At 41.7% G+C, this 26934-nt stretch overlaps 1 protein-coding gene across 1 annotated transcript; it reads right to left on the bottom strand.

Annotated features, from left to right (window-relative positions):
• Window positions 1-24062: 24062 nt before the first annotated feature.
• gadd45ga (growth arrest and DNA-damage-inducible, gamma a) lies at window positions 24063-25731 on the bottom strand. The gene is made up of 4 exons (XM_028578060.1): window positions 25582-25731; window positions 25369-25470; window positions 25049-25259; window positions 24063-24873 (listed from the first exon to the last, which is right to left on the bottom strand). Exons 1-4 carry the CDS (start codon window positions 25632-25634, stop codon window positions 24760-24762), a joined length of 480 nt encoding a protein of 159 aa, XP_028433861.1. The 5' UTR covers window positions 25635-25731; the 3' UTR covers window positions 24063-24759.
• Between the last annotated feature and the right edge of the window lie 1203 nt (window positions 25732-26934).

Below are 26934 nucleotides of genomic sequence, written 5' to 3'. Positions count from 1 at the left end.
GCCAGTGTAAATAAGAAACTGTTCTTAATGACTTGCCTGTAAAAATAAAGGTGAAAAAAAAAACTATTCAGGACAAACAATTTAGAAAATGTTTTTTTCTCAACAGAAACACTCCGTTTAATTTGAAATAAAAATCTTAACTCAAGTACCACTTACTAGCCTTTTACAGTTTTGTTCTATGTCTCATCTTCATCAGGAGTTTGATCAGTTGTCATGAGACAGGAGACAGCTCAGATCTCATGATGTCATGTAAGTATTAGGGCTGCGCAATATGAGGAAAATATCTAATTGAAATTATTTTTTCTGATATTGCGATTGCGATTTGATTCACGATATTGGAGGGAATGATACATTTTGTATCAATATTCTCATTTTCATCAAAAAGCTTTAAAATTGAAAGAAGTCAAAATGATTATAGTTTGACAAAGATTTTTTCTTTAGTCTGTAGGATAGGATTTGTAGGCCAAGATGTCTCTGCAGCACCACAATATTAAATTCAGAAAGGTTTGACACATATTTTGCTATCAACAAATATTGCACCCCCCTGGGATTTTGGATGTTGCACTTGTCCATATTGTGATTTGGATAAAATTGAAATTAATTGTGCAGCCCAAGTAAGTATGGAACTAACCATTGTGTTTTCTGAACATTACACTGCCACAAAGGTGAATTTTTTTAGCTACATGGTTCACAGGACAGCAACAAAATGTTCGTGTGACCAAGCTCTAATGGCCCTGACACACCACGGAGACTGTCGGTTCAAGTTGGCACCTCAGTTTTTGCAGTGTGTCGCTAAACGACCCTTGCTTTTTTTCCAGCAGAGGAGCCCGTTGGTGAGAGGAATCACTCTGATTGGCCATTCAGCTTAAGCGAATTGCATGAGAAGAAAAGCAAAAGTGAAGAAAGCAAGCAAATGATTTCATCGGATCTGATCAATCCAATACACTGTCAAAAATGGCCAAACATTACGTTCAAATGTTCCTTATAAAAAACACAGAGGTTCCAACTATTCAAATATCTATTTTTGCACATTGTGTCCATAATAGGCCAAATGAGAGACACCTGCTGGCATGGAGATTTATTTCCTCTCACGCAGGCGCAGAACGTACATGCTACATTGGCCAAGACATAACAGACGTGAGGAAACGTAAAGGCCTTTTTATGGTTGTGCGTCAACAGCATACGACAGCATACCCCCGCAGACCCCTCTGCGTCTACACCGGAACCTACGCTGTAGCCTGACGTGCACCTCTCGAATAATATAACTACACATCGCAGCGACGCACGTCGCCCGGCCGTGGATTGGTAGCGTTGCATTTCCCCTGACTCGTTTCCTGGTTCTCCTTCTCCATAAACAACATGAAATCAAGGAGAGGGTTAACTTTTCCTGCTACAGATCTTCCACCTTGGTCAGAAAACACAGGGGAGACACTTTGTTTCTCTCACTACGACTCTAGAGTCGGTAGTCGCTCCAAAGCTAATCACCGTCACTCTCTCATTTCTCCCTCACTCTACCACACACTCCACACACACATGCCGGCTCGACACACACACACACACCAGCGCACAAGTATAAACTCTGCGTGGAGCCTGCGCAGGACCATAAAACGGCCTTAAGGCGACGGTATAGTCGGCCTTCGTCGCGACTAGTTCTTTGCCGTCTGCCTATTATGTCAGCACCTTAAAGTTTAGTCCCAACTAACATAAACCCAACAGGTACACATTCATGGCTCATTTTTAGCCTTGCCTCATCGTTTTAGAGAGCCATACAACATATCCTGTGCTGTAAATCTGTCTTTTTGTGCTTGGCTACAGCAACCCATTCCTCCTCTCTTCACAGACACACTTCACACTGGCCAGTGGAGGAAAACAGGATGTAGGTAAGTTCTGCTCTGCTGAGAAAGGGGACGTCTGGCTCACATTAGATGGTGGTTAAGTTCAACATTGCTGACGATTACATCAAAGTGACTTGCATTTGCCAGAACATTAAAAATCCCACTTCAGTAAGTTGACTGGTTTTAATGTGTTTATAGGACATTGAGTGTTTTAAGTCAAAGCTGAAGCAACACCGAAAAAATATCATGAAATAATAATATATCTATGTCTTAAACTCTCTGCCACTCAAAAGAGACCCTTACTGTGTGATGATGTTCCAGCAGCAGCGCCTCAAGATTATTTGTGCTTTGTGCTGTGAAAGGGTATTTAGGGAGGTTAAGCTTATCTGCCCTTCTAGTGTGATTAATCCTCCGGTAAATGTATCATTTGATAAAGGATTAACTCTCTACCTCTTTGTTGTCTTTTCACTCAGAGAAGATCTTCCAAAGCTCAATTGCATCGACTAATCTATATATAAAAGTGATTCAATGACAGAGCTGAGTTCAGACAAAAGTACTGTATGCTACCGGTGTGGACTTACATGACACTAGATCACTAAAGTTATTTTAACTCACTCATCTCTTTAACAAAGACCAAAACTCCCTGACATATGATCAAAGGCCTTGTTCATCTTAAGATCATTTTTTCTCTCTGTCTTTCAGACTTCAAAGCCCTCAAACATCTTACACCCTTCTGCTTAACAAAAAAAGGGGGGGGGGAAGCGTTTGCTGTGTGGCTGCTCCCAGGAGCAGACAGGGTGGTGAAAGCTGGCAGCAAACATAAACACAAGTAATAATACCTCAGCTGGATTGTCAGACTGCATGCTTGCAGCCTGTCTGCTTTTTTCAGTCTGTTTTCATGTCTGTCTTTCTTTCTCTTTCCCTTTCTCTCTCTCTCTCTCTCTCTCTCTCTCTCTCTCTCTCTCTCTCTCTTTCTCTCTCCTGCTGGGTCTCTCCATTTTGTGAAGGTGACAGTGTGGTGAGTCAGCTTGGACTTTCCAGCCTCTCCTCTGATCTCTCTGGAACTCACCTCACAATGCCTTTTCCTGCTGCACACAGACACACACACACAGACATACATACACACACAGACAGACACACACACACACACAAACACACTCTTCAACATTCAACTCTTTCTCTCTTTTCTGTGAAAGACCAAATTTCACACAGGTATTTACCACCTCGCCTTCTCTCATCTCTTCAATACTTGACTTCTTCCCTGAAGCAGGGTCTGCTAACCCATTGAAATCCCCCCTGAGTTAAGGATTAGGGCGTCTGCCCAGACAGCCACATGTCACAGAGGAGTGCCAGGCTGATCTTTCACCTTTGTCTCAGTTTCCGCCATGGTGCTCAGGGTCTAGCGTGGACCGGTTGAGTATATTGTTACTTGCGTGTGAGAGTGTGCCAATACGGAGTCCAGTTTCACACCCTAACCTGAACCCTATCTGAGAAATACTGAGTGTTTCTTATATATTCCAGAGTAAACAAAACACTCCGTAACTGAGCAGCAGCAAGCTGTTGAGGTTAAGGAGATGGTGTTGAATCCTCTGATTTCAGAAACTTACCTGTCTACTGTGTTGCATATGTGCTAGAAACAAGTGCACAAGCAGATTAAAGAAGAAGCTTGGCTGTGCATAATTAAAGTTCATGACAACTGCTCCATGCAGAAAGTATTTTCATCTTTCAAGAGACCTTTGTGAAGTACTTCTAGTGATCAATATTTTGCTTTTTTAATCGTCTTAGACTATTGATACAGGCCTTTATGAATTCAATCACTGCCCACTTTACTCCTTATTTACTCAGTATATATAAAATATAGCACTGTACTGATTTCAGAACAGGGTACTGCATGCACAGCTTGGTATGCAATTTTTGCACCAAACATTTATACACACACATGCACCTGTCTTTGTTGCAGCAATCTTACGGTAAATAGTTTTATTACAAGACCCAATTGCTGCCTCAAGCCACTGTAAACTTGCTAGTGTGTCAACTTTGTGGGTGCATCTTTGTGTGCATGTGTGTGCTCTATGCTGTCTGCTTACACTTACTTTTGTGATTTCCACAGGCTTATTAAAACACTTGAACACAAATATTTTTTTTATTATCTAAAGGTACCAACTACTATGATGCTATTTACAGTTTTTGCTGATTGCTTACACACCAGAGGTGTGAAAAGTATTCACATTCATTACTCAAGTAGAAGTATAGATACTAGGGTTTGAAAAGACTTCTGTAGAAGTTGAAGTATCAACTCAAGCAGGGGCCTATAGTGCACTACCCCACCTCCACAAAAAAAAAACATTTTTCTAAAAGCCATAATGACTATAATGTTATATTAAAATCAAAACGTGCAAACTCAGAAGGGCTGAAAAAGGTTACACATCTCTTCTGTGTTTTTCAGACAACGGTAGCTACAGTCTGGTGTTAGAATCCTCTCCAGTGAAATACAGACATACTTTTACACCGTTTAGCTGTCAGCATTTTAACCGTGTTTACTCCAGCTACTAGCTAACGGTATGCTAACGTTACCTGCTGTCGAGTGTAGTGTTAACTAGCGTCCCGTGCGGCGATGTTTCAGTTCCCTCTAACGTCCGTTTTCGGAACATCAGAGAGAAGCGCATTCATTCATTTAAGTGGCACCTAAATAAGCCACCGAAATGAATCGCGTACAAACCAACAGGGTGTCGGAACGGTATATGTTTATACTTCTCATCCGAACCACAATCAAATTCACTCTCTCCGGATGGCGCGATTTATCTGGATAGGTTTTTTTTGTGTGTGTGTGTTTTTTTTTTAACAATGACAAGCCGGAATGAAAACAAGCCGAACTGAAATAGGAGTAACGAGGCTATTTTTAAAATGGAGTAGAAAGTACAAATAATTGCGTGAAAATGTAAGGAGTAGAAGTAAAAAGTCTGCTGTAAAATAATTACTCCAGTAAAGTATAGATACCCAAAATTTCTACTTAAGTAAGGTAAGGAAGTACAAATACATCTCTGTTACACACTGAAATCAAAAGTATTACACAATTATCAAAACCTTACACTCAAGGAGCAAAACATTGGCCCAGATGTGCACCAGTATGAGCACGATGTCAGCCTCACACTTTTTGCAAAACGATACACACAGTGATTTGCAAAACACTAGTAGTAGCATGAAAACTGGGACATGTTGTTGTGATTCTCCATGTTGACATGTTGACTGATTTGGGTATATGGAGAGAAATAAATTATATTTTCCTCAGTCTGCAGCATTGGTCTTATGTAGTGTTTGGTGAACAGTTTTTTTCCAACTGCTTACACACGTTTTCAAAGCTGTCTCCTTTTTTCAAAACTCTACACACAATTCCCAAAACTGCACACACAAAATGCAAAATGCCTCACATCTCCTTCAAAATTACATTTTTTTCCAATTGCTAAAACACAATTTTGCAAACTAGGCTGGTTTTATCAAAATACTTAAAACCAATTCACAACACCACACACCCAAACTGCAAAATACCTCATATATCCTGCAAAATGAAGCACTGAAACCAAAGCTACATATAGCATTATCAAAATCAAACTTTTGCACCACATGGCCACTTCATTCATATTACCCGATTTTTGTCTAACCAACTACACACTGTTGGGCATAATGAAAAGCGCTCTCATCTTTAGTGTGCTTTGTCATAATATTAAAATAGTTCAAATTGTAGAATATTCTTCAGATTGTTCACATGCACAGAAATATTTGCAGCTACACACACATGCTGTTGAAACATTTTTATTTTTTATTTTTCACCAAACAAGTCAGTGCAACATATGCACAGCAGATATATTTACATTGGACTGAACAAAAATATGCTCACAAAAAACAGTAAACTGAAAAAGAAAATTGCAGAAAAAAATGTGCAGAAAAAATATATAGAAAAAAAAAGGCATCATAGTGCTTACTTCCTGATTAAAGTGGTAACAATGAACCATTGAGGTGTTTGGCCAGGTGGCACATATATTGGCCAGTTAGCTCATGTAGTGCCATTTTGAATGGCATTGTTTTGAAATGGCAAACATGTGACTTTATGTCAGATTGTTGTGTCTTATGCAGAGAACCGTGTTCAGAGCATTTAAAAAGTGCCATTTTGAATTGCAAAATGTGTGTAAAGCAGAAAATATGTTTAGACTTTTGGAGACTTGAGAAGAGGTTTTGCTCTCTGTGTGTCAGTTTAAATAACTGTGCTATGCATGTCATTTTAGTGTGTTAGCAATTGGAAAAACACTGTAAACACTGCATTCAAAATGCCATAAACACATCTCAAAAACTTTTTTCATAATAGTACATTTTTGGATATACCATGTACACACTGTTGTTCTAAATCTACAGCTCAGATTACAGATTACTTTAGGGGGTATTGTATGCAAAACAAAGACTGATTGATTTCTAATTTTGAAATAGTCATTAGATAGTTGCATGTCTGTTCTCATTTGTGAAGGTTTGAAGTATGGACGCCACTGTAAAGCTACTCAAAACGGGCTTCTCTTATGGTCAATCCGTGGTTGATCACATGATGAATAAGTTTGGCCCTGATCTCATCAGAGATGGCTCTCCTTTCCTCCTCCTCCTCCTCCTCCTCCTCCTCCTCCTCCTCCTCCTCCTCCTCCTCTCTGTCTATTGTTGGCATCCATTGTTCAAAACAGGTAATCTGACCTTTGACCTATGTATAGGCCTATACTAAAGCAGTGATTGGTTAGTGTTCAGTTAAGCATAATGTGTTTGCACATGTGAGGAGTGTGTGTGTGCCCTGGTAAATAAGTGAAGCATTTTGATTAGTTGTGTTTGGAAAGGGAAAGCAAGTAACTTCCTGTTATCTCTTTGTGTTTTATGCAATTAAAAACTGAAAAAGAGTGAAAGGCTGATAAATAGCTTATGGTTTTGGAGATTTGGTGTGTAGTTTTGCACCTTCAGTGAGAGGTTTCAAAAATCGTGTGACATGAAAAGATTTTGTGTGTAAGCAGTTGGAAAAAACTGTATTGTATATTTGCACTTTCTCTGTGTACTTCATTTACAGTACTCTAATCACTGAGAAGTAGAATAGCTAAAAGTGTTTTAGGTTAGCAACAGCAGTGTGTATCTGGTTCATTGAGTCATATGAAAATATGTTTTTTATAAATTAGTGTATAGTTATTGCAAGAGTGTTTCATTTTGCAAAGGGTCTGAGGTGTTCTGCTGATTGGGTGTGTGGTTATGCTAATTGTGTGTAGTGTTCTGAAAAACAGGTCCCTGCTTTCATAATAATGCTTAAGCAATCGGAAAAAAACGATGAAATAAATAGGGAAAAGTATAAAGTTTGTTGCAGATTTTTCAGAATTAGTGGGATTTTATCACAAACACAAAACATTAAAAAGACACCCAATAGGGTGCCTGTGTAGCTCACCTGGTTGAGCATGCACCTCATGTACAGAGGCTCAATCCTTGCCACAGCGGCATGCGGCACTTTGCTGCATGTCATTCCCCCTTCATATCTGAAATGAAATTATTAGTTTTTCTTCAGTCAAAGTGCCATAACAATAGTCTTTAAGTGTACACAATGTTCCATAGTAAGTGCAAAATGTTCATGTATGATGGAGAAAAAAATGCCTATTGTGTGTGTGTGTGTGTGTGTGTGTGTGTGTGTGTGTGTGTGTGTGTGCATTTCCACCCATGAGGTCCTAAATTACGTCCAAATATGTTAGACAGTGGATCATGCTACAAACCAGCCAGTCAGTATAGAACCATGTACACTGTTGATGGTGGATTGATGGCCACGCAGACAGAGTGGTTTACAGTGGCCTCCAAGTGGGATTAACTAACGTGTGTTGCTGTAAATATAAGGATGGGGTCTTACTGTAATAAAACTGTCTACTTAAATCAGGGCTTTAGCGGTTGCAGACAGGTAGGCTGATGCTGGGTCGACAGCAAACCAGGGGTTCTGACAGGTCAATGCAGGTACGAAGCTAGATAGCGAGGTAGACAGATTGTTATCAGCCATGCTGCAACCTGTGTTGTTGTAAGTGCAAACAGTCCAGAGGCAAAATGACAATTATATTCGTGACAGTATGTTCCTTTTGTGTATACACACACGCAAGACTCCACATCCATATGTGTATGTTTGCATACACAACAGCAAAAGCATGACTTTTATTTGTTGTGAACAGGTGTGTGTGTGTGTGTGTGTGTGTGTGTGTGCGTGCGTGCGTGCGTGCGTGCGTGCGTGTGTGCGTGTGTGTGTGTGCGTGTGTGTGTGTGTGTGCATGCGTGCGTGCGTGTGTGCGTGCGTGCGTGCGTGCATGCGTGTGTGTGTTTTTCCCCACCCAATCTGTCATCTGAGTCAGATACCAATCTGACAAATTTAGTAGAAACAGTGGAGTGTGTCAGGAAAAGCAGACCAGGTGCCCAAGTTCCTGTGTCAAAGGCCATCACAATCAGCTGTTTCTCTCTGCTTGCTTATACTAATCCTGTGGTAAATAGGGGCATCAATGGTGGCTGCAATTTACTGACCACATAAGATAGCAAGGGTCTGTATCTGTATCAAGAGAGCAATTAATTGTATGTTCCATTACTGGTTCTCGACATGGTTGGTTTGTCTATGAAGGTAAATAAGGTGCAATAAAGTAGTACATACTTGCAGCTGCCAACTGAGGTGTGCATATAACAGAACAATGATTTATATTTTTAGGTTGTTTGATGAGATTATCATACACTGAATGAGGGTGAAAAAGGCATAGTAATACATTTGCATCGTACAAAATATACCGTTGATTAATTCAACGTAATACATGAGCAAGCATTACAAGTTCCAAACTTTTTGCATTGTTGCATTACAAGTAGGCCTATACCATCATGTGGGGAACATGTACATTTCTAAAAGCACTTAATCTACTTTACATTATTAAAAACCAATGAAATTTAAAAATATTCACATTTCTTTACTTGGGATTCATTTCTGCCCCTTTTGCCTTTTACTGGATCTCATTAACCTGCTAATGTAAGTACAGCAGACTTGTAATGTCAGAGTGAGATTGCATAGAGGTATGAATCCAAGTTTCTATTTTAATATGATTAATCATGCAGTCCCGGCAAACAGTCACTTATACATACTGAAACTTTTGATCCAGGTCCAGGTGACTGAAGCTTCAAATAGTGTATTTCCTTGCTTTTAAATTCAGCTAAGTGCATAAAACTACAAATAAACACATTGATACACCCTGTGTCCTGTTTACTTTGTAATTACCTGCTGAATGGTTTCCGATTATAACTGCCAAATACACAAATGTTTTCCTGATAGCTGAGGGTGGAATTAACCTCCACTTACTAATGTGTTTTCTGAGATTAACTGCAATGGCTGGCTGTTCCAAATCTTTCGTTATCCAACATCCAAACTTTTTAAAACTTAAGTGCATGATAAACTGTTATGTAGACTCAGCACCAGACTTAGATGACCTGGATTTCAACCATGCATTTGAGAAAATGTGATCACTGTGTATTTTGTTATGCAGCGTACAATATGATACATAAGAATAATACATATAATATTCACAAGATTTTTATCTTTATTAATGGGTAAAATTTGATTTGGATTTGAAGCTTCACCCTCTGTAAATACAGGCGTGCATCAGATCCCAGTCATCTTGTTTCTCCTCTGTTGGATGTTTCCTTCCAGCTGATTGGCTCACTGCTCGCAGACAGACTCCAGATCTGCTCAGACACCCCAGACAGTTGCTGCTGTTAATATAACTTTGAACACATTTTCTGGCATCCCCTGAATGAGCCATTCACAGGCAGTCATTATCCTGATCTCAATGCCCATGTGGGATCAAATACCCTCATGTAACACATTTAAAAAAAAAAAAGCATTGTTCTTTGTTTGCTTTTCCTGGCGATGTTGTGTTTTGAGACAAACGACTTTTTCGTTACGGCTAATAACAATGTGTGTAATAAAGAGCAGACAAAGGCTCCGTAATTGAATCAACCGTCATTGTAATTTCTGGGGCATCCCTCACCCCAATTAAGCATTGCTCGTGGGTTGTCATTGAAGACAAAGATAACCTCAATAGAGCTGTCACTCTGGATCAGACTGACTTGTTGTCTTGGCAACAAGGGTCAGTGGGTTTGCAGTGTGTGTGGAGGATGTAAGATAGGAGGAGCAGGAGGAGGAGGACAGAAGTGTGGAGGGTGTAAAGAGAATCTAGATCCAATAATCAGCTGGGAGTCAGTCTTGCATTAGCATCTGATGAAAGCAGTTAAACAAAGCACGGAGGCAGACATTGCACCATTCTCTTTGAGGATGTCTCATAATGCTATTTACATTATATGTGTCATATACTGTCTCTCAGGTTAGACTCCACCTAATGTATCCCTTTTCCATCATTTATCTCCATGACCTGGATTTTGCAAACATATGACTCAATGGTCTTCAAGTCTTTTAACCTTTAGTTCTGTGTACTTTACATGATGTTTTTAAGGTCATGGCTGGATCCCACCAGAATGGGGCTTTTGATTGAACAGTCTCACAAGCCCTCGCTGCTATGTAAATATCATGTTGTTGTGAAGCTCTGAATGACTCCTCTGTGTCAACAAACTGTGGCTCTGTCCTGGGCATGCCATTATGTCTTAATAAATCAACATGGATGAAAACAGAGCTATAAATGGCTCTTTAGGTTGGGAAAGTCTGTCTGCCTCCCTCTCTTCTATCAGTCCAGCCAGAATGCTCTTTTTATTTGCGGAGACATTTGGGTGAAGTGTGCCACTCTTTATGTCTTGGCAAGAATCCACACCCATCTATTACAAAAGCTCTTTCTTTCTTTTTTTCCTTCTGCACACACTCTGCAGAAAAGTGGCCCCTCTATTCTTCTTCACAGCCTTTGAAAGGGCCTGGCTCAGATATCCTATAGGCAAAAGTAACAGCTGTCGCTAAGCCACCATAACTGGCCCCCACTCAGCACCCAGTGGGGACCAAAAACTCTCCATGTCTGTCGCTGTCTCCATCCTACTGTCTAGCCTTTGGACTGGCTGTCGCTGGCTACTTTCACTGTCTGTCTTAGTCTCCCTGTTTAACTCTCTGTCTCCCCTTCTATCCCTCTAATTACGTTGCATCCTATTTTTTCATTTAGGAACATTTTCTTTCTTTTGTTTTGGGGGGTTACAAGAAACAAAAAAAAGAAAGGAAGAGGCTATGAAAAAGAAAATGACACAGTGGGTGGGACAAAGAAGGGGAGAGGTCCTCTCCTCCATTCAGTGAGCGTAGGGCCACCCCCCAAACGTCCCCTTGCCACACACACACACACACACTTCACCCCAGCCACCCTCTAATCTGCAATGTTCCACCCTGAGGGCCTGAGGCTGGGGCAGCTGCTACTGATGGAGCCAGAGAGCCAGCTGTCCTCACACACATACAGTACACAGTCACACACACACACACACACACACACACCCTCCACTCATTCATTTGGGACAATGCAGTCAGGATAGGGGGGGAGTGTGGCTCATGATTTTGGAGTGTGCCGTGGTAATGGGGAGGGGGGGCCTTGCAGTCAGTAAAGTGGTTTTTATGTCCGCTTTGTGTCTCAGCAACAGTTGGCAGCACGTGTGTCAATGACACGCCTCTCTTCTTTATTGTCCATGAAGTCGGAGAGTTTAGGGTGACCTGGGACAAACACACTGGCACAAATACAGCGCCATAAAGACACACACAAACAAATTAATGGATAAACAATACATCAATGGATTCAATCTTCAGGTTCTGATTGGTTTATCTCTATCTCTAACTGCTTCAGTTTCTGGCTCCTGCTGCTATTGGTTATCCCTCTGTTTATCCCTGATTGGCTCGGCTGGTGATTGCATTCAGCCTCAGCTGCATGATTGGTGGAATATCTGCCTAGAAATTGCTGTGATTTGCCCTTGGTTGTGCTCTCACCAGTCAGGGTGTTTTCTCAATACTGCAGCTGCTTTGGAGACAGGGTGAAAGCGAGTGTTTGTATGGAGGCTGATTTCTTGAGTGGATGCATGAGGTGGGTTAGGTGTGTCGTTAGCATCTAAAAGGTCATATGGCTGATGACACATATACACACTCTTGTTCTCTTACACGTTCACCTGACGGCTGCCTCACACCTGCTCCACTGTCTATGGCTGAGTAAGATCCAGATCAAAGGAAGCAAGCCCTCGGGGACTTGTGTGTGCGTGCATTTATGCATGTTTGCGTGTGTTTGAAGAGACATTTACTGCTTCTGAATCCACGCCAACAAAGAGGATTTGTATTTGAATAAGAGACGACTCATGTCTGGCTTTGCTAAAATAGAGAGCTGGGAGAGCTGAAAGGACACAGTATGGCATGAATGCTCTGTGCTGAACACACACACACACACACACACACACACACACTAGATATAGACCTATAGTACGCTTACCTTGATAGGAGGAAGAGGATGGCAGCATGGGGGGAGGGAAATTGCAAACTCCACTGTAAGTTGCGTGGGGACATTGTTCATTTAAAGTGTGTTGGAGAAAGTGTGGAAAGAAAGAAAGAAACAAACAAAGAACCATCTTAAATCAGACTTTCATAACCCTAACCCATTCATCAATAAGGCTGGAGACACTCCTTCATTTGCTGTAGGAATGACATAAAGTTCCCTTACGCTCATATACACACCCACCTAACAACCTACACACAAACGCACACATACGCAATCAAAGCGAGACACGCAAAGGCTGGGTTCTTTCGATTTCGCCCACAAAGGCAACAGAGTCCGTCTTTGTCACTTTCCAAGTCAGACGTCAGTGAGAGTTTGCCTTGCTCCGGGGCTGTGAATATAGCTTGCCCACACAGAGCCCCCATGTATATCTGCATATTAGTGGCCACCCACACACATGCTGCACACAGAACAAGATACTGTAAAAGAAATTATTATTTAATAAAGACAAACAGCAGATGCATAACTTCCTATTTCCTCCTTCTTGCATACATACAGTACAGTACAGTACAGTACAGTACAGTACAGTACAGCACATGCAGGCATGCGTGCATGCAGAAAGCAGCCGCACGCTCTGATACAAAAGATCTACACAAACAACCACACACATGTATGCAAACTGAGAAACATACAGATGCTCATTGACTCACAAACCAAGTGAGATCTTTGGTCTGTGGTCTGGGTCCATGTCTGTGAGCACATGCATGCCGGTGTTTGTTTGCAAAAGAAACAGATTGGTTTAGAGTCAGTGTACAGTAGTTGCTGGGTAGAGTTGAGGAGTCTGCAGAGGATGTTGTGGTTGGCTAGCTCCTGTCTTTGTTTCTTAAACTGTCTGTCTGACACTGTGCTGTTAGACTGGAACAAATGGAAATCATATTGGACTCAAGAAAGAAAAGGTTTTTCTAACTATTTCAAGGTACTTATTTTATTATGTTTTTTTCCACTTTATTTGCCATCAAATGCAGTACAACAAACTGGACCTGGGTTCAATGTCTCTGTCAGCCACCACTCACATTTCTAAAGTGGCCTTAAGCAAGACACTGAATTCTCAGCTCCACAGAGGGCTGTTCTCAATCTCATTTGACTACCCAGTGGGAAGTCTAGAGATCCCATTTCCCTGTCCATATTAATGCTAAAGGTGAACTGTCACTCAATTACTACTTCCCCGTTTTCCAGTGATTAAGCAAACGTGATTGCACTCACATGCTTTGTGGATTGTGTGTGGACAAAAAACATAAAAGGGGATTACTGATTAGATTACTTCTCTCCTGTCCTTAGGGCACGTTTAGCTGAAGAGCTGCTTGTGGATTTAAGACAGAAGCAACAAAGGATAGACAGATAACAAAGACATCCCTGTTTTAAGGAAATAAACAGTAAAACACACACGCTAGTATATAGCTACTGTTATACTTGCTGCAGCTGCATCCTGTGTGGCAGGTAACACGTGGCTCCTACTGTATATCGACTCTCACTCACACACACATGCACACACACAACAAGAAAACACACAAAAACACAGAGCATGTTTACACTCCTTTCAATCTTTACACATCTACAAATATATGAAAATGTTTGCAAATCACTGGTTATTGGTAAACAATCAGAAAAAGTAGTAGTAGTAGACCACATGGACAAAACACTCACACACCAGGACTGATAAACCATGCAATAAAAATGTGACTACTGCCTGACTGTAAATAAATTTTAAACAACAATGTGAATTTCCCCATTGTGGGATTAATAAAGGATATTGAATCTTGAATCTTTTCTAGCTTGTGTGAGTTTACCAAATTTCATAATTGGGTGGAAAGCAGATCTTCTGTTTTTTGTGTGTGTCCACAATGATAAAGTGAGTGTTAACTGGAAGACAACAAGTTCCTGACGGTAAAGGAACCTAAAACAGGTGACAGAACCAGCAATCAACCTCTGTCATAACAATAACAGCTGTATAAGGAAAACACACATATGACCACGTGTACACACGTGCACGTGCAAACAGAAACACAAAAACACACTCATTATACTACTTTTAGTGGTTCAGTTGCTCATGTGCAGACACACAGCCTCGAGCCTGAGGTCAAGAAATGAAAATTATGAAAGACTGTCACGACAACAACAATAAGATCTTAAGAAGTATGTTCAGCATTTATACAGTAACAAACAATCCAGGCACACACAAAATACACAGCCAGATGCACACAAATACACTCCTCATAACCCTTCATTGGGAGATAAGACTGTCGATTTTTAATTGGCTTAGTGGCGTGTGTTTGTTTGATCCTGGTATTATTGCCCAGTGTGTTTTCTTCCTTGAGTGAGCTGATTAAAAAATCTCCCCCTGTCAACACGCTGCCAGATAGATACCACTATTTGATTAATTTACACACACAAACACATATGTCATAATCCCTGCCCACCCATTGGCTACCGTGTGAGCCCTGTTTCCAAAGCAACATTGGAATGCCGGGTGTGTGGCGCCGCCCCTTTCAGGAAGGAACTGCATGTAAACAAACCCGGCATGTGCAGCACTGAGTGCTCTGTCTGACTCTGTAGTAAACAAAGCGTGACTCTAGGTACAGGCAGACTGAGGCTGACCTCTAGGATTACATGTTATTCTGCTGCCTTTAAGAACTTTGCATATTTGTAGGACATGTTGTTTGTGTGTGACTTTATGACATGGAATCGTCAAACCTGAGCTAAATTTTACAGATAGAGAAAACCCACAGGAAAACAGGAAATGTGTGTTAAACTGTACGTGTATGTTAGGTAACCAAAAGGTGTGCAGCAAGTCAACAACAGTCCTACATCAGTGTGAAGCAGGTGCATCACACATAACAGCAGTGTCAGTGACCTGTCCTCTAGCGTCACATCTTTCCCCTACGCTTGTCATTTTACGGGATGTCCAGCCTTTTTTGTGTGTTTACTTCTACAGCCTAGATAGCGCAATATGGCCTTTACTCTGCAGGCCAGCAGCTAAAAGTAAACAAAGTTCAGGGAGATTTAGCACTCAGTGGTACGTAACAGCTAAGACAATTTACTATGGAATGGCCTCAGTGTCTGGACTATAAAGTCCTCCTCTGTAAGTGGAAACAGAAGGGGACCAAAATAACAAGGTTTATTAAGAACATAACAACAGATAAACACATTCATAACAGTGATCAAAATAGCCACGCGCTGAGACACCTATCCCATTGAGCAAGAACTCCCAACAACCAATCAGATTTCTGTTACCAACAGCAACAACTCCTGTTTATTCCTGCCTGTAGCTAATCCTGCCCTCTGATTGGCTGGTACCCGAGCCTTGGAGCACAGCCCCTTCCCCCCTCTCCCTCTCTCTCTCTCTGCCTGTCCCTCCATCCCTACAGATTAAGTAACACCGGCAAAACAAAAAGAGCTTATTTTTGTTTTCCATCAATGACAGCGCACCCACACAAACATAGGGCTTCTGTTTAGATGCAAAGGTATTTGTTTTATGATAGCACAGAGAAATGTAGAGGAACAGAGATAGGAGAGTGGGAGAGGAGGTGGGATAAATTAAACCACTGTTGCCATGCACCCTCAGTGTGTTACTAGGTAGTATAGTATGGTATGTTGCTATGAAAAAAAAATGCAAGGAAGAGGGGCAATTGCATCACTCCCTTGAAAAGTCCTTGAAAACATGTCTCTCTCTTTTTGTACCCCGTGCAAAATTCTAATTGCACTTTTAAATCATCCCCTGGGAGGAATTTCAAATTGAAATGCTGCACATGCTACGATGTGCAAACTTAGATCTGTTCTCTCATGCATGAAAGAGACTCAACATCTTCTCAGTATTTTGCTCATGACTGTATCTCATTGTTTTGATGCATGATTTCTGTTTATCAGCTTGTTCCTCTTTGCTGCTGCTGGCAGTTAAGACAAAGAGTAAGAACATGCAGCCAGCTGCTGTTTGTTTTGAGCTGTCAGAGAGGCTGTTGTTAGAGTAAAGGCAACATTAGATAAGATATGTTGCCAAGAACATGGTCAGTCCAGGTCTGACATTATTATGCAATACCTTAGTGGTTCAAGGAACATGTTTTTAACTCCTCAGAAAACATGTAAGCCCCACATGTGTATAGGAAAACTGAAAACATGTTGTGGTCAATTCAATGTTCAACCTTATCACCATGGTTATCACATCACCTTTGTTGTCGTGCCACGTGCCAAGTGTTTGTGTGTGCACAGTGTTCATGACCTACCATTACACACTCACACACACACACACACGCACACAAACACACACACACACACACACACACACACACACACACACACAGGTACACACACTGTTTTAAAGAAAGTCAACTTGTTTTGCAGGAGGCTGTTATGCTGCATCATCATTCCCCTAAAAGCCCTGACCTGTAATGGAGTGACGACAATGCACAAACAAACAAGGCCTCTACCGTTCTCAATCTGCTCTATCTCTTCTGTTTTCTTCATATCCTGACATATTTCCTCTCCTCTCTCTCTTTGTCTTCCACTCTTTCTCTCCTTTTCTCCCTGTGTCAAGGCAGGCCATGTCCCTGGCTGCTCGGCCTCTCTACAGGTTTCTAATTAGCATGTGCACTGAAAGCAGAGAGGCAGTCTGGCAGTCACACTGTTTACTCTGTGCTCTTGCTCTCTCCGTAAAAAGAATGTCATGCTGCCTTGACACCTTTCCACCGGCTGTACCCAAGCACATTGAACGTCCTTAAAATAGGAACATACTTGTATTTCCAGTTTCTTTTCCTTTTTCTTTTTCTTTCTTTGTTTCTTGCTTGCACAGAATCCTGATGTGACTAAACAATAAATACTCAGTGGACAGAGTCTTCCTGTTTCTCTTCTTCATTTCTGTGTGTATGTGGCCCATGTGTGTTTATGCTCCAACATTGCTCATCAATTAAACAATCCTGAAGAGTAAGATCGGGTGTTGCCTCTTCAGACACTACTTTGTTTAGGCTGACATAGTCTTACACATCAGCGTAATGGAATTTGGAATTTGGAATACTCCATGCATGCATGTCTCTATCTCTTTCTTTTTACGCTCTTTTTATCTATCCTTGAATCAACGCAGCCATCCAGTCTGCCCTCTCTATCTGCATGTAAGGACAGAGCAGAGACTGTAAAATCAGATGAGCAAAAAGCTTGCAACTTCCCCACATTTTATTTGTATGTCTGTTTGTCAGAAGTAGTCACCTCCCCTTCTCCACGCTGCACTTCTATGGCCTTGCCTTCCGCCGGCTACTGCTCTGTATTTGAGGATTGTGGGCTGTGAGAGTGGATTCCTGGCATGGCTCTGAGTACATGTGCTTCTGGAAGGATAAGCTCAGCTATGTTAGTAATGTGTCAACCCCGCGGATGTAACAGGCTGCTCCCCATATTTGGCAAAACACTTAACTTTGCCCCACCTTAGCCAGACTGGCAGCCACAGTAAACCAGAAAATATGAATAGAATGCAGAGGCAGACAGGGGATAAGGAAAAAGGCACAAGTGAGAAATACATGCTAACATTCATTAAATACCATAGTCTTTGGTGACAACAAACATGGAGGTTTTATTTTAAGTCATTTGACACTATATTTGGCTAATTTTCTATTTTTATTTTCTACGCTCCTCTTCCCTCCTCTGTTCTTTACTGTGTTAGAAAAAAACCAGGTGTAGACTATACGACTCTGAGACTCTCTGAGCTGTTTCAAAGGTCCTGAAATAGCCTTTGCCTTTTACACTTATCTAATTGCAGCTTATTTAAAGAGGCAAGCCCAAAGCCCCAGCCTCAATTGATCAATGCATTTGCCATCAGAACACTGTGGACTTGGGTCACATTCTTGATTCATTTAAGAGGGTTACTTGTTTACTCATCTAAGAGTGTTTCTTGTTTTTCAGTATTTTGCATGATTGTTGTGATAGTGTTCAGTTCATGTGAAATACCATGAGGTGGGATCAAATAAGAAATCTGGCACTATGACCATGATCTGAGTTTAGCTTTATGGCAAAAAGGGCACACACATGATCTTGTTTATGCTAATAATATAGCTTTGCACTCAGAAATCACACATTTTATCCCGTCAATCCCTTCAGTTGCTACTGAACAAACACCCTGATGCAATCCCAGGGCAATTTTTGCAGACGTACCAATTTGAAAACAAACATCCAAATGATTATATCCTGCACAAATACTGGAGGGATTACAGTATTTTCCAAATTTATAGTGATGCCCGGCTGATGTATTTGTCTAAAGCAATAGTCTCATTGGTTTTAACCAGAGAACCAAGAGTAGTGTATTTCACATTAACAGCAGTAAAGTTAGTTTATGATCTAATCTGCAATGACCTGCTGTGTGCATGTCACTCTACCCCCCCAAGGGGACAGAGTGGATCTAAGTGTAGGTCAGGTGTGTGTGTGTGTGTGTGTGTGTGTGTGTGTGTGTGTGTGTGCGCACGCATGCGTGTGTGTGTGTGTGTGTGTGTGTGTGTGTGTGTGTGTGTGTGCGTGCGTGCATGCGTGTATGTAACCTGGTCACCCTCCCCTTGGCTCACACACACAGCTGTTTTACTCTGATTATAGGCTGTGTAGAACGACAACTGCGATCATTTCTTCTGAACTAAGAGGTTTGGATCATGTGATCTCATCCTTCTGAGTGTGGTGCGTACATCCCAGGTGCCCAGGTGTGTGTGTATCTGTGTGTGTGTGTGTGTGTGTGTGTGTGTGTGTGTGTATGTGTGTGTGTGTGTGTGTGTGTACACGTGTATGCTTCAAAATGTACAGATACCTCAGCCTAACCGCAACCACAAAACTCAAAAACCACCCGTGTCAGGTCATACTGAGAGATTGATAGTGATTTCTCACAAACAGCAGCCTTGGTGTGTGTACATGTTGTTGAACTGGAATCACCTTGGCCAGCGCAGCGATGAGAAATTCCCTGCACTGTTAATCTAAGAACTCCTGAAAGTTGCATATTGTGTTGGCTCACCACATGGCCTCTGAGGCATGAGCTCACTGTAAATTGAGCAACAGCAGGAGCAGAAGCAGCTAGAAGGCAGCTTGCTTCTCCTTTGAGTGACACATGCTTAGATTAGAGACACCCAACACCAGCCATCCATCTATCGTTCTCTCTCCTCTGACTGCCAGAGCCCACTGGGCCATGAGCTCATGGTACCAATCTGACCATACAAGAGAGAGAGAAAGAGAGAGAGAGGCTCAGAGCTGGGTGGGGTGAGAGGGGATGATGCTTGCCAGCTCATCGTGTAATCTCATTTTGCTGTGGTTACTGTAAGTGAGATGGAGAAGGGAATAGGAAGAAGGAACCACAGCTCCCTATGAAAGTAATGGCTTTGGGAAGGGCGGAGTATCACTCTACCAAAGTCCCTCTGAAGCGTTTTAGCATTTACAGTTGAACCACAAGTCTGGGAATCATATCCCAAAATGGAAACACATACTGTAACATTTCACCTGGGTTAAAATAGTCAGACAGCAACATTGTGTGGTATTATAACACCACAGGACAAGGTTTGTACCAATATCTTAAATATTAACATTGTGCATTTGATTTCCTTTCTCAATATGGTGAAAGCAAGGCGTATAACATAAGCATTATCAATGCCATATACCTCAGAGTTCAACTGTACACAAGCATTTTTTTCACTTATTTTCTTTGACTTTTGACAGGCTTGTTGTGTTCTGAATGTATGTCCAATAGAAGGGGGTTTAAGATTGTTGAAATTTGGGGGCTGCTAGCTCACCCAGTAAGAGTGTTTGCCCCATGTAGGCTGAGTCCTTTGCAGCGGCGCAGGTTCAAATCCAACCTGCTGCCCTTTGCTGCATGTCATCCCATCCTCATCAAGCAACTTTGAGTCTATGAAAAGCGCTATATAAATTCAATTTATTATTATTATTATTATCCCCCATATCTCTCCACCTTTCCTGTCTATCCATTGTCACTATATAATAAAGGGAAAAGCCCCAAAAAAATTATATTTAAAAAGATTGTGGGAATTTTAGTGAACTTTATTAAAACAAACTAGAAAACGTTAGTGTGGAAGAAACGAAAACTACTTTTCAGATTCAGTCGGCGTAGTGTAAAAGGCCTGCAGAAACTTTGAATTTCAATTTGGGTAACACTTTACTTGAAGGTATCGACATAATCGTGATATGATGACACTGTCATAGCTATGACATGACACTGTCATGAATATGTCACAAATGTTATAAACAAGTCATAAACGTTTATGACTTCTGTCATTAAGTGTCATTCGGTTTTTGTCATGACAAGTTGACATTGTTTGGGTTTTCTTGATTATGACAACTTGACATTAATCAAAGTGATATCAACCGAAGTTGTCTTGGTCATGACAAGTTGACATTAAATTTGTTTGGGATGTCTTTGTAATGACAACTTGGCATTAACCAGGATGACATTACCAGAAGATGTCTTTGTCAACAGGATGACATTATGTCAACTTGTCATGACAAAAACCGAATGACACTTAATGACAGAAGTCATAAACGTTTATGACTTGTTTATAACATTTATGACACGTTCATGACAGTGTCATGTCATAGTTATGACAGTGTCATGTCACGATTATGTTGATACCTTCAAGTAAAGTGTTACCTCAATTTCTAACTAATCCTGCTCTTAACTACACCTTACTAAGTTTAAAGAAATAGTTCAACACTTTGGGAAATAAGCTTATTCCCTTTCTTCCTGAGATTTAGATGACCGTTTGTCTGTTCAATATGAAGCTAGAGCCAGCACCTGAAATCTTGTTGTCACTCCAGGATGTCACCACACCCAATAAATACTTCCGCACATAATCCCCTCAATTAGTCAGTTTTACGCTTGTGTTTGTATGGACTAAACATACATACAACGAGTAAATTAGTGAGCTTTAGTGGTGCTGGTATAGGTGGATGTTACCTTTGGAGAGAGCCAGGCTAACTGTTTCCCACTATTCCCATTATTTATGCTAAGGCTGCAGGCTTCAGCTTCATATTGACAGATATGAGTGTTGTATCAATCCTTTCATTTAACTTTCGTCAAGACAGTGAATAAGTGTATTTCCCAAACTGACAAACATTTCCTTTAAGAACTTAAGTTATGAGTTGAATACCCTTTAATCATCTAAGTAAATGTTGTGTCTGTAGTAGTAGATCCATCAGGGATAAAGTGAATATTTGGTCTGGGGTTATGGCCCATGTGTAAGAGAGGAAAACTCATTATCAGCACTTCATATAGGAAAAAAAAGGAATGGATAGCTCTCAGGAGTAAACTGCTGCTTGATGTTTGCCATCTTTCTGTGCCAGAGTTGAAAATACTAATGTTTCTGAGTCAGAGCACACATCTGTCTGGTCTTGCTCCTTCCCTTTCAGTCTAACGTAGCTCTAGATCTCTGGCTCAGACCTCGCGCAGACAGTCGGGTTGTCGCCACAGTCTGAACTGTTGCTCCAGGCTTTGGCACCACAGCCATCACAGGGAGAAGGTGTTTGTTAATTCCATATAAATAGCAGCAGCAGCAAAGGCAAGGAACCCTTTACAGTAGTCTGATGTTTTTTTTGTTCTCTACTGGCCCACATACACCTGTTGCCAGAAGGAACATAGCATAAAAAAGGATGTTGTTGTTCTTTAGTCTTGCATGGGGCTTGCATGAGTTGCTGCTACAGAAATTAGGGTTGATATAGCAGATAATGCAGGCCTGAGTCATGCTGACTTTGATAAATAAGGTTTTAGAGAGCACAAAGAATAATCTGATCCATCGCAAAGACCATCAATGTAACGTTCATCCAAAGTAGGTCAAGGATTTAGTCTACAATACACTTACTCCTTTATTGTAACTACTATACACTTTGTTTACCCGGAGCACATAATAAAACAGTCAACATTTATATTCTTGAGAAAATGGGTCTTATCTGGGACATTATATATTGTTTTTTTTTTTTTCAAAAACAGGTCAAGTTTTGACACAATGCCACTGCTATTGTTGCTGGTAGCCTTTTCTTTCATGGCAGAAAACAGAAAAGGCTGCCCGAAGAACACTGACCGGCAGAGACAAAATAAACTGAATATTTTGGGTGCTTTTGGAAACGTGCTAGATAAAAAAAAAAAAATCTCTTTTCAGTCATTTGCTGTTCACAGTATAGGAACATTTTACATGCATCACAATCTTCCCCGTGAGTTGCCTGGGACCTTTATAGGTCATTTTCACAAGAAATTGTATTTCAACTTTCACTCAGACACAAGCTTCATGTTTGATCATAGCAGAGTCTAGAGTGCAGCAACTACAGACAAATAGTCAGCACAAGCCACACTGGTCTTCATATCAGTGTCTCACAAGTTCTCAATCTAGTTTTGACAGCGCATGTAAGAAAATGACTAGTTTTGTTTTATAGTAATTTACTTGGGTCTCCCTTATGCCTAACAGTGCAGAAATTAATGCACATGGAAAGTCCCTTTATTGCTTCTCTACAACTTTTTTTTTGTAATTCTGTCTGAGTAAAGCTTCCTCTGTTCTTAGAACTCTGAGCAATTACCTGAGATCAGTCTTAGCTTGTGTGTGTGTGTGTGTGTGTGTGTGTGTGTGTGTGTGTGTGTGTGTGTGTGTGTGTGTGTGTGTGTGTGTGTGTGTGTGTGTGTGTGTGTGTGTGTGTGTGTGTGTGTGCACATACAGATGTCTGATCATGCTTGCGAGCACCTATGTGTTCATGCGTGCACACATGCAGGGTATGACCAGCGGTTGGCTGTGGCCAGCAAGGGGCTGCCAAGGAAAAGCCAGATGAGTTCCTCTGAAGTCTGCTATCTCTTTGATGTGGGCCGCCCTTTACTGTCAGTCTCAGCTCAGAGCCGACCGCAACACTCGCACACTTCCCCTTACCTGCCACTAGTGATCTCGCTGACCCTCATTCTGCTACAGCTCAGCTCCATTTCCAGTCCATTTTCTATTGTGTGATAACACACGGCTGTGTGTGCACGTGTGTGTCTCTACAGGAATACAAAAACACTATTTTCCCCATGCGTGTTGCCTAATGGTTTGCATGAATTTTGTAAGCCATTGCACGATTCATTAAACTGACCTTTCATGCATGACAACTAAGAATATGCAATGCTGTATCTCCCAACAGTGAATCTGTGATATGTAAAGTTTGAGTAAGGTTGCAATGCTTTACAGCAAAGAAAAGTTGGGTTATTAACACCAGTCTCCAATTTCCACTTGGCTGCACAAAACTACAACTAAGCACACTACCCACTGAAACACAGACCTCTCTAGCCTCAGCTGCCTGTGCACAGAAAACAAAAGAAAGCTCTCTCCTGCAGGCCCCCCAGCCTCTGCCTTGATTCTGGCTGCAGCGATTGTGCAAGCTGTCGCAAAGCGCAGCTGGTCTATGAGCAGTATAAGGTCAGTGCCTGGAAATTGCACGTCACGAACATCACTATGTTGAAACTTCTATAATATATCTCTCCATTTAATCTCTTTCACACAACCACCTGACTTTCTGTCAGCCACCCCCATTTTACTTTTTTTCTCTTTTACTGGGTAATTGATATCATGCAACACTTCCTGATATTTCTATAGGCCTATATGTGCAAGCATGCTGTAACTTCCCACACCCTGCTGCATCTTCGCTAACCTAAGGTTTGGTGAGTGCCAATGGTCTGCTAAAGCTTAATGCAAAGAATAAATAACATTTCTGACAAGAGACCATGACATTGATTTCAAATGTTTATTCACAAAACATTAAGAAATTTTACAATTCAAACAATATTGCATATTTGTCTGCATATTTCAAAGTAATAATAATAGTCCATGAGAAAGTGTCACAGGTTCAGACACAGCTCAGAACAGGATTTGCAAGCAAAGTCTCTGCTTATTCCAAGAACTTCCAGATAGCTGCACTGTAAAAAGAAAAGTAAAGTCCATTTAGACATTTTCAGACACCTTCTTCTGAACCAGCATCTTCCTTGTTACCCTCTGATGAGATTCAGTCCAGTCTCTGCACTTTCACAAGTCCATTTCTTGCAAGGTCTCTGTGACCTGCTCCGCTCAGTTCCCCATTGCCTTTTAACTAGGGCAGCAGCAGGGAAACCACTTATCATCTATTCATGCACTTTGCAGTACATTCCAAATCATTCTGTGTCCATCAGGCTTTCTGTCCATTCCACATTCACCTGACCCAGTCTGCACTTGACCTCTGAACTTGAACCCTTCCTCAGGGTAATCCAGAACCAACGTGCTGACCCAGAATGCACTGGTAGGTTGTGCTCTTGCAGGGGGTTACAGCCACAGCCCCTTAATCCAGAAAGTGAGGCAGAAAGGCTTCACAACCCCAACTGAGGCTCAGCTCCTTGACTTTCTTTTCATCATCTTCATCATCATCATGTGAAGCATTGTTAGTGGGATGTCACTTCAGCGCTCTGGGAGCGTGATGGTGGGCACCCAGTCGTACACACTACGGCTCTCCTCACAGAACAGGCTCAGCTTGTCCAGAGCCGGGTCTTTCCATGGGTTTGCACTGGGGCTCTGAAATAAAAAAAATAAGATATTTAGAATCAGAACACCTGAAACAGACATATAGGCTGTGTAGACATGCAGTAACTTGGCAGCATGTGCAGAGCATTCAGACGTAGGAGTGATGCATGAATGATTCACTGGCTACCAGCTCCTGACTGATGAGTGGGTGCTCCCGGGAACTTACCGTGACAAGAATGCAGTGTGCGTCCTTGGGCTCGCCGGTCTCGTCTGCGCTCACGAGGTCGGCCAGGCGCTCGATGTCATTGACGCGTACCACGTTGATGTCGTTGTCGAAGCAGAACGCCTGGATGAGGGTGAAGTGGATCTGGAGAGCAATGTCACACTCGTACTCCTCATCGGTGGCGAGGACGCAGAATGCCACGCTGTCTGGGTCACTGTGGAAAGGACAAGAGTCAACGTCACAAAACATTCTTTCATGCGTACGCTTAAAACAAAGATAATTGTAAAAGACAATTTACACGTTTCACGAATTGCAATACTCACACATTCATGACTTTAGCAGATTCATAAACTCCAACTGTCAGGTAGTCCTGCTTTTTAGCAGCGACCAGCAGCTCTTCCAGGGCTGCGCCTGCACTTTGCACCCTTGACAAAAAGAAAATACACATCATCAGAACACTGCGCACATTTTGGTAAACAGGTATTAAAACATTCAATATAATAGAATAATGTTATATCCATGGGTAAAATATTTACCTATCTGCGTTTTCCATTGTGTTATCTTGTCCGCGGATCTCTTCCAGAGTCATAATTATAATCCAAGCGGGTTCGAGATTTTGCAGTAAACAGAAAAGGCTGTGTAGTTCTCTATGTAGTCTCTTGCGTTATTCTGAGCTCGGAACAGACTGTGGGTGGATTTATAGCAGATCATCGTAGTTTCTCGGCATGGGCGGTCTTTTCCGCTCATGCCTCCTACCATTGGCTCAGAGCAGTCGTGATGAGGAAAGCAAAAGTCCCCGGGCAGTTACGCTGAGCATGTTGACAACCCCACGTGGGGCAAGATTACAATCTTTTTTGAAATGCCCCCCACCCACCACCGATTCCCTCTAGCCTTGTCAACATCCAACATCACCACAATAACTCAAACTTAAAGTAAAGTCCTGTTTACGGTGTCTCTGCAGATAGTAGGCTACTAACACAATACAACACACTGTGGCTTCAACTGACCACCTGAATATCACACAGTAAATAACAGTGTGGCATATATGACTTACATTTATAATGCATACATATAAATCATGTGGTATTAAACATTTGCTTTTGAAGAATAAACAGAAATATTTTTTAGCATCCCTATTATTTTTATTCACCCCGTTGATCATCACTAGTGGTGGTGGTTATATGATTGTCACCATGTGATGTGGTACCATGTGATGTTTTCCCTTGACAGTTATAAAAGCATGTCAGACCATCGTCCTACAGGTGATAATGAAATCGAATATCAAATTAGTCAAGGGAAAGAAGAAAAAAAAAACAGCAGTGGAATCGGTGGTGTAATGAATCTATCCCATGATAAACTCTGGAACAATCTTTTAAGGACTGGACTTCCCCAGCGTGGGGAATCACTGCTGTGTATATATAGCCCATCCAAACTTTCCCTGATGTCTAGTCTTGCCTTGCCCTCAATAAACAGCTTGTTAAAGGTGAACTGGTTACTCAACGCATGTGTTTACAGTCTGTCCGGGAGTTACAGAACTATCTCGCGAGCGAGACCGGTGTCCCGGCAAACCTGTCCTGACCCAAATAGGGCGAGATGTCTCGATGGCGACATGTGTTTAGAGGAGTGACCAAAACAGCTTGAGACGGCACACGCCACTTTTTGTCCCCCCATTGAAAATGAAGCTTTAATTGCCAGTCTGACTTGACGCGTGTCCTTTCTCGGAGAGAAAAGGCGACTTTTGTGTCACAACAATACTCACGTCCTCCACCTGCTCCCGGCCCTTTCATGAAGCTGGGGGATGTGTGTGTGTGTGTGTGTGTGTGTGTGTGTGTGTGTGTGTGTGTGTGTGTGTGTGTGTGTGTGTGAGTGAGTGAGTGAGTAAGAGTGCG

This window comes from Perca flavescens, chromosome 5, assembly GCF_004354835.1.
Source record: "Perca flavescens isolate YP-PL-M2 chromosome 5, PFLA_1.0, whole genome shotgun sequence".
In the NCBI taxonomy this organism is placed as follows: Eukaryota; Metazoa; Chordata; class Actinopteri; order Perciformes; family Percidae; genus Perca; species Perca flavescens.
Note: the sequence above shows the minus strand (reverse complement) of the source record. Positions and strands in the feature narration are given on the sequence as shown.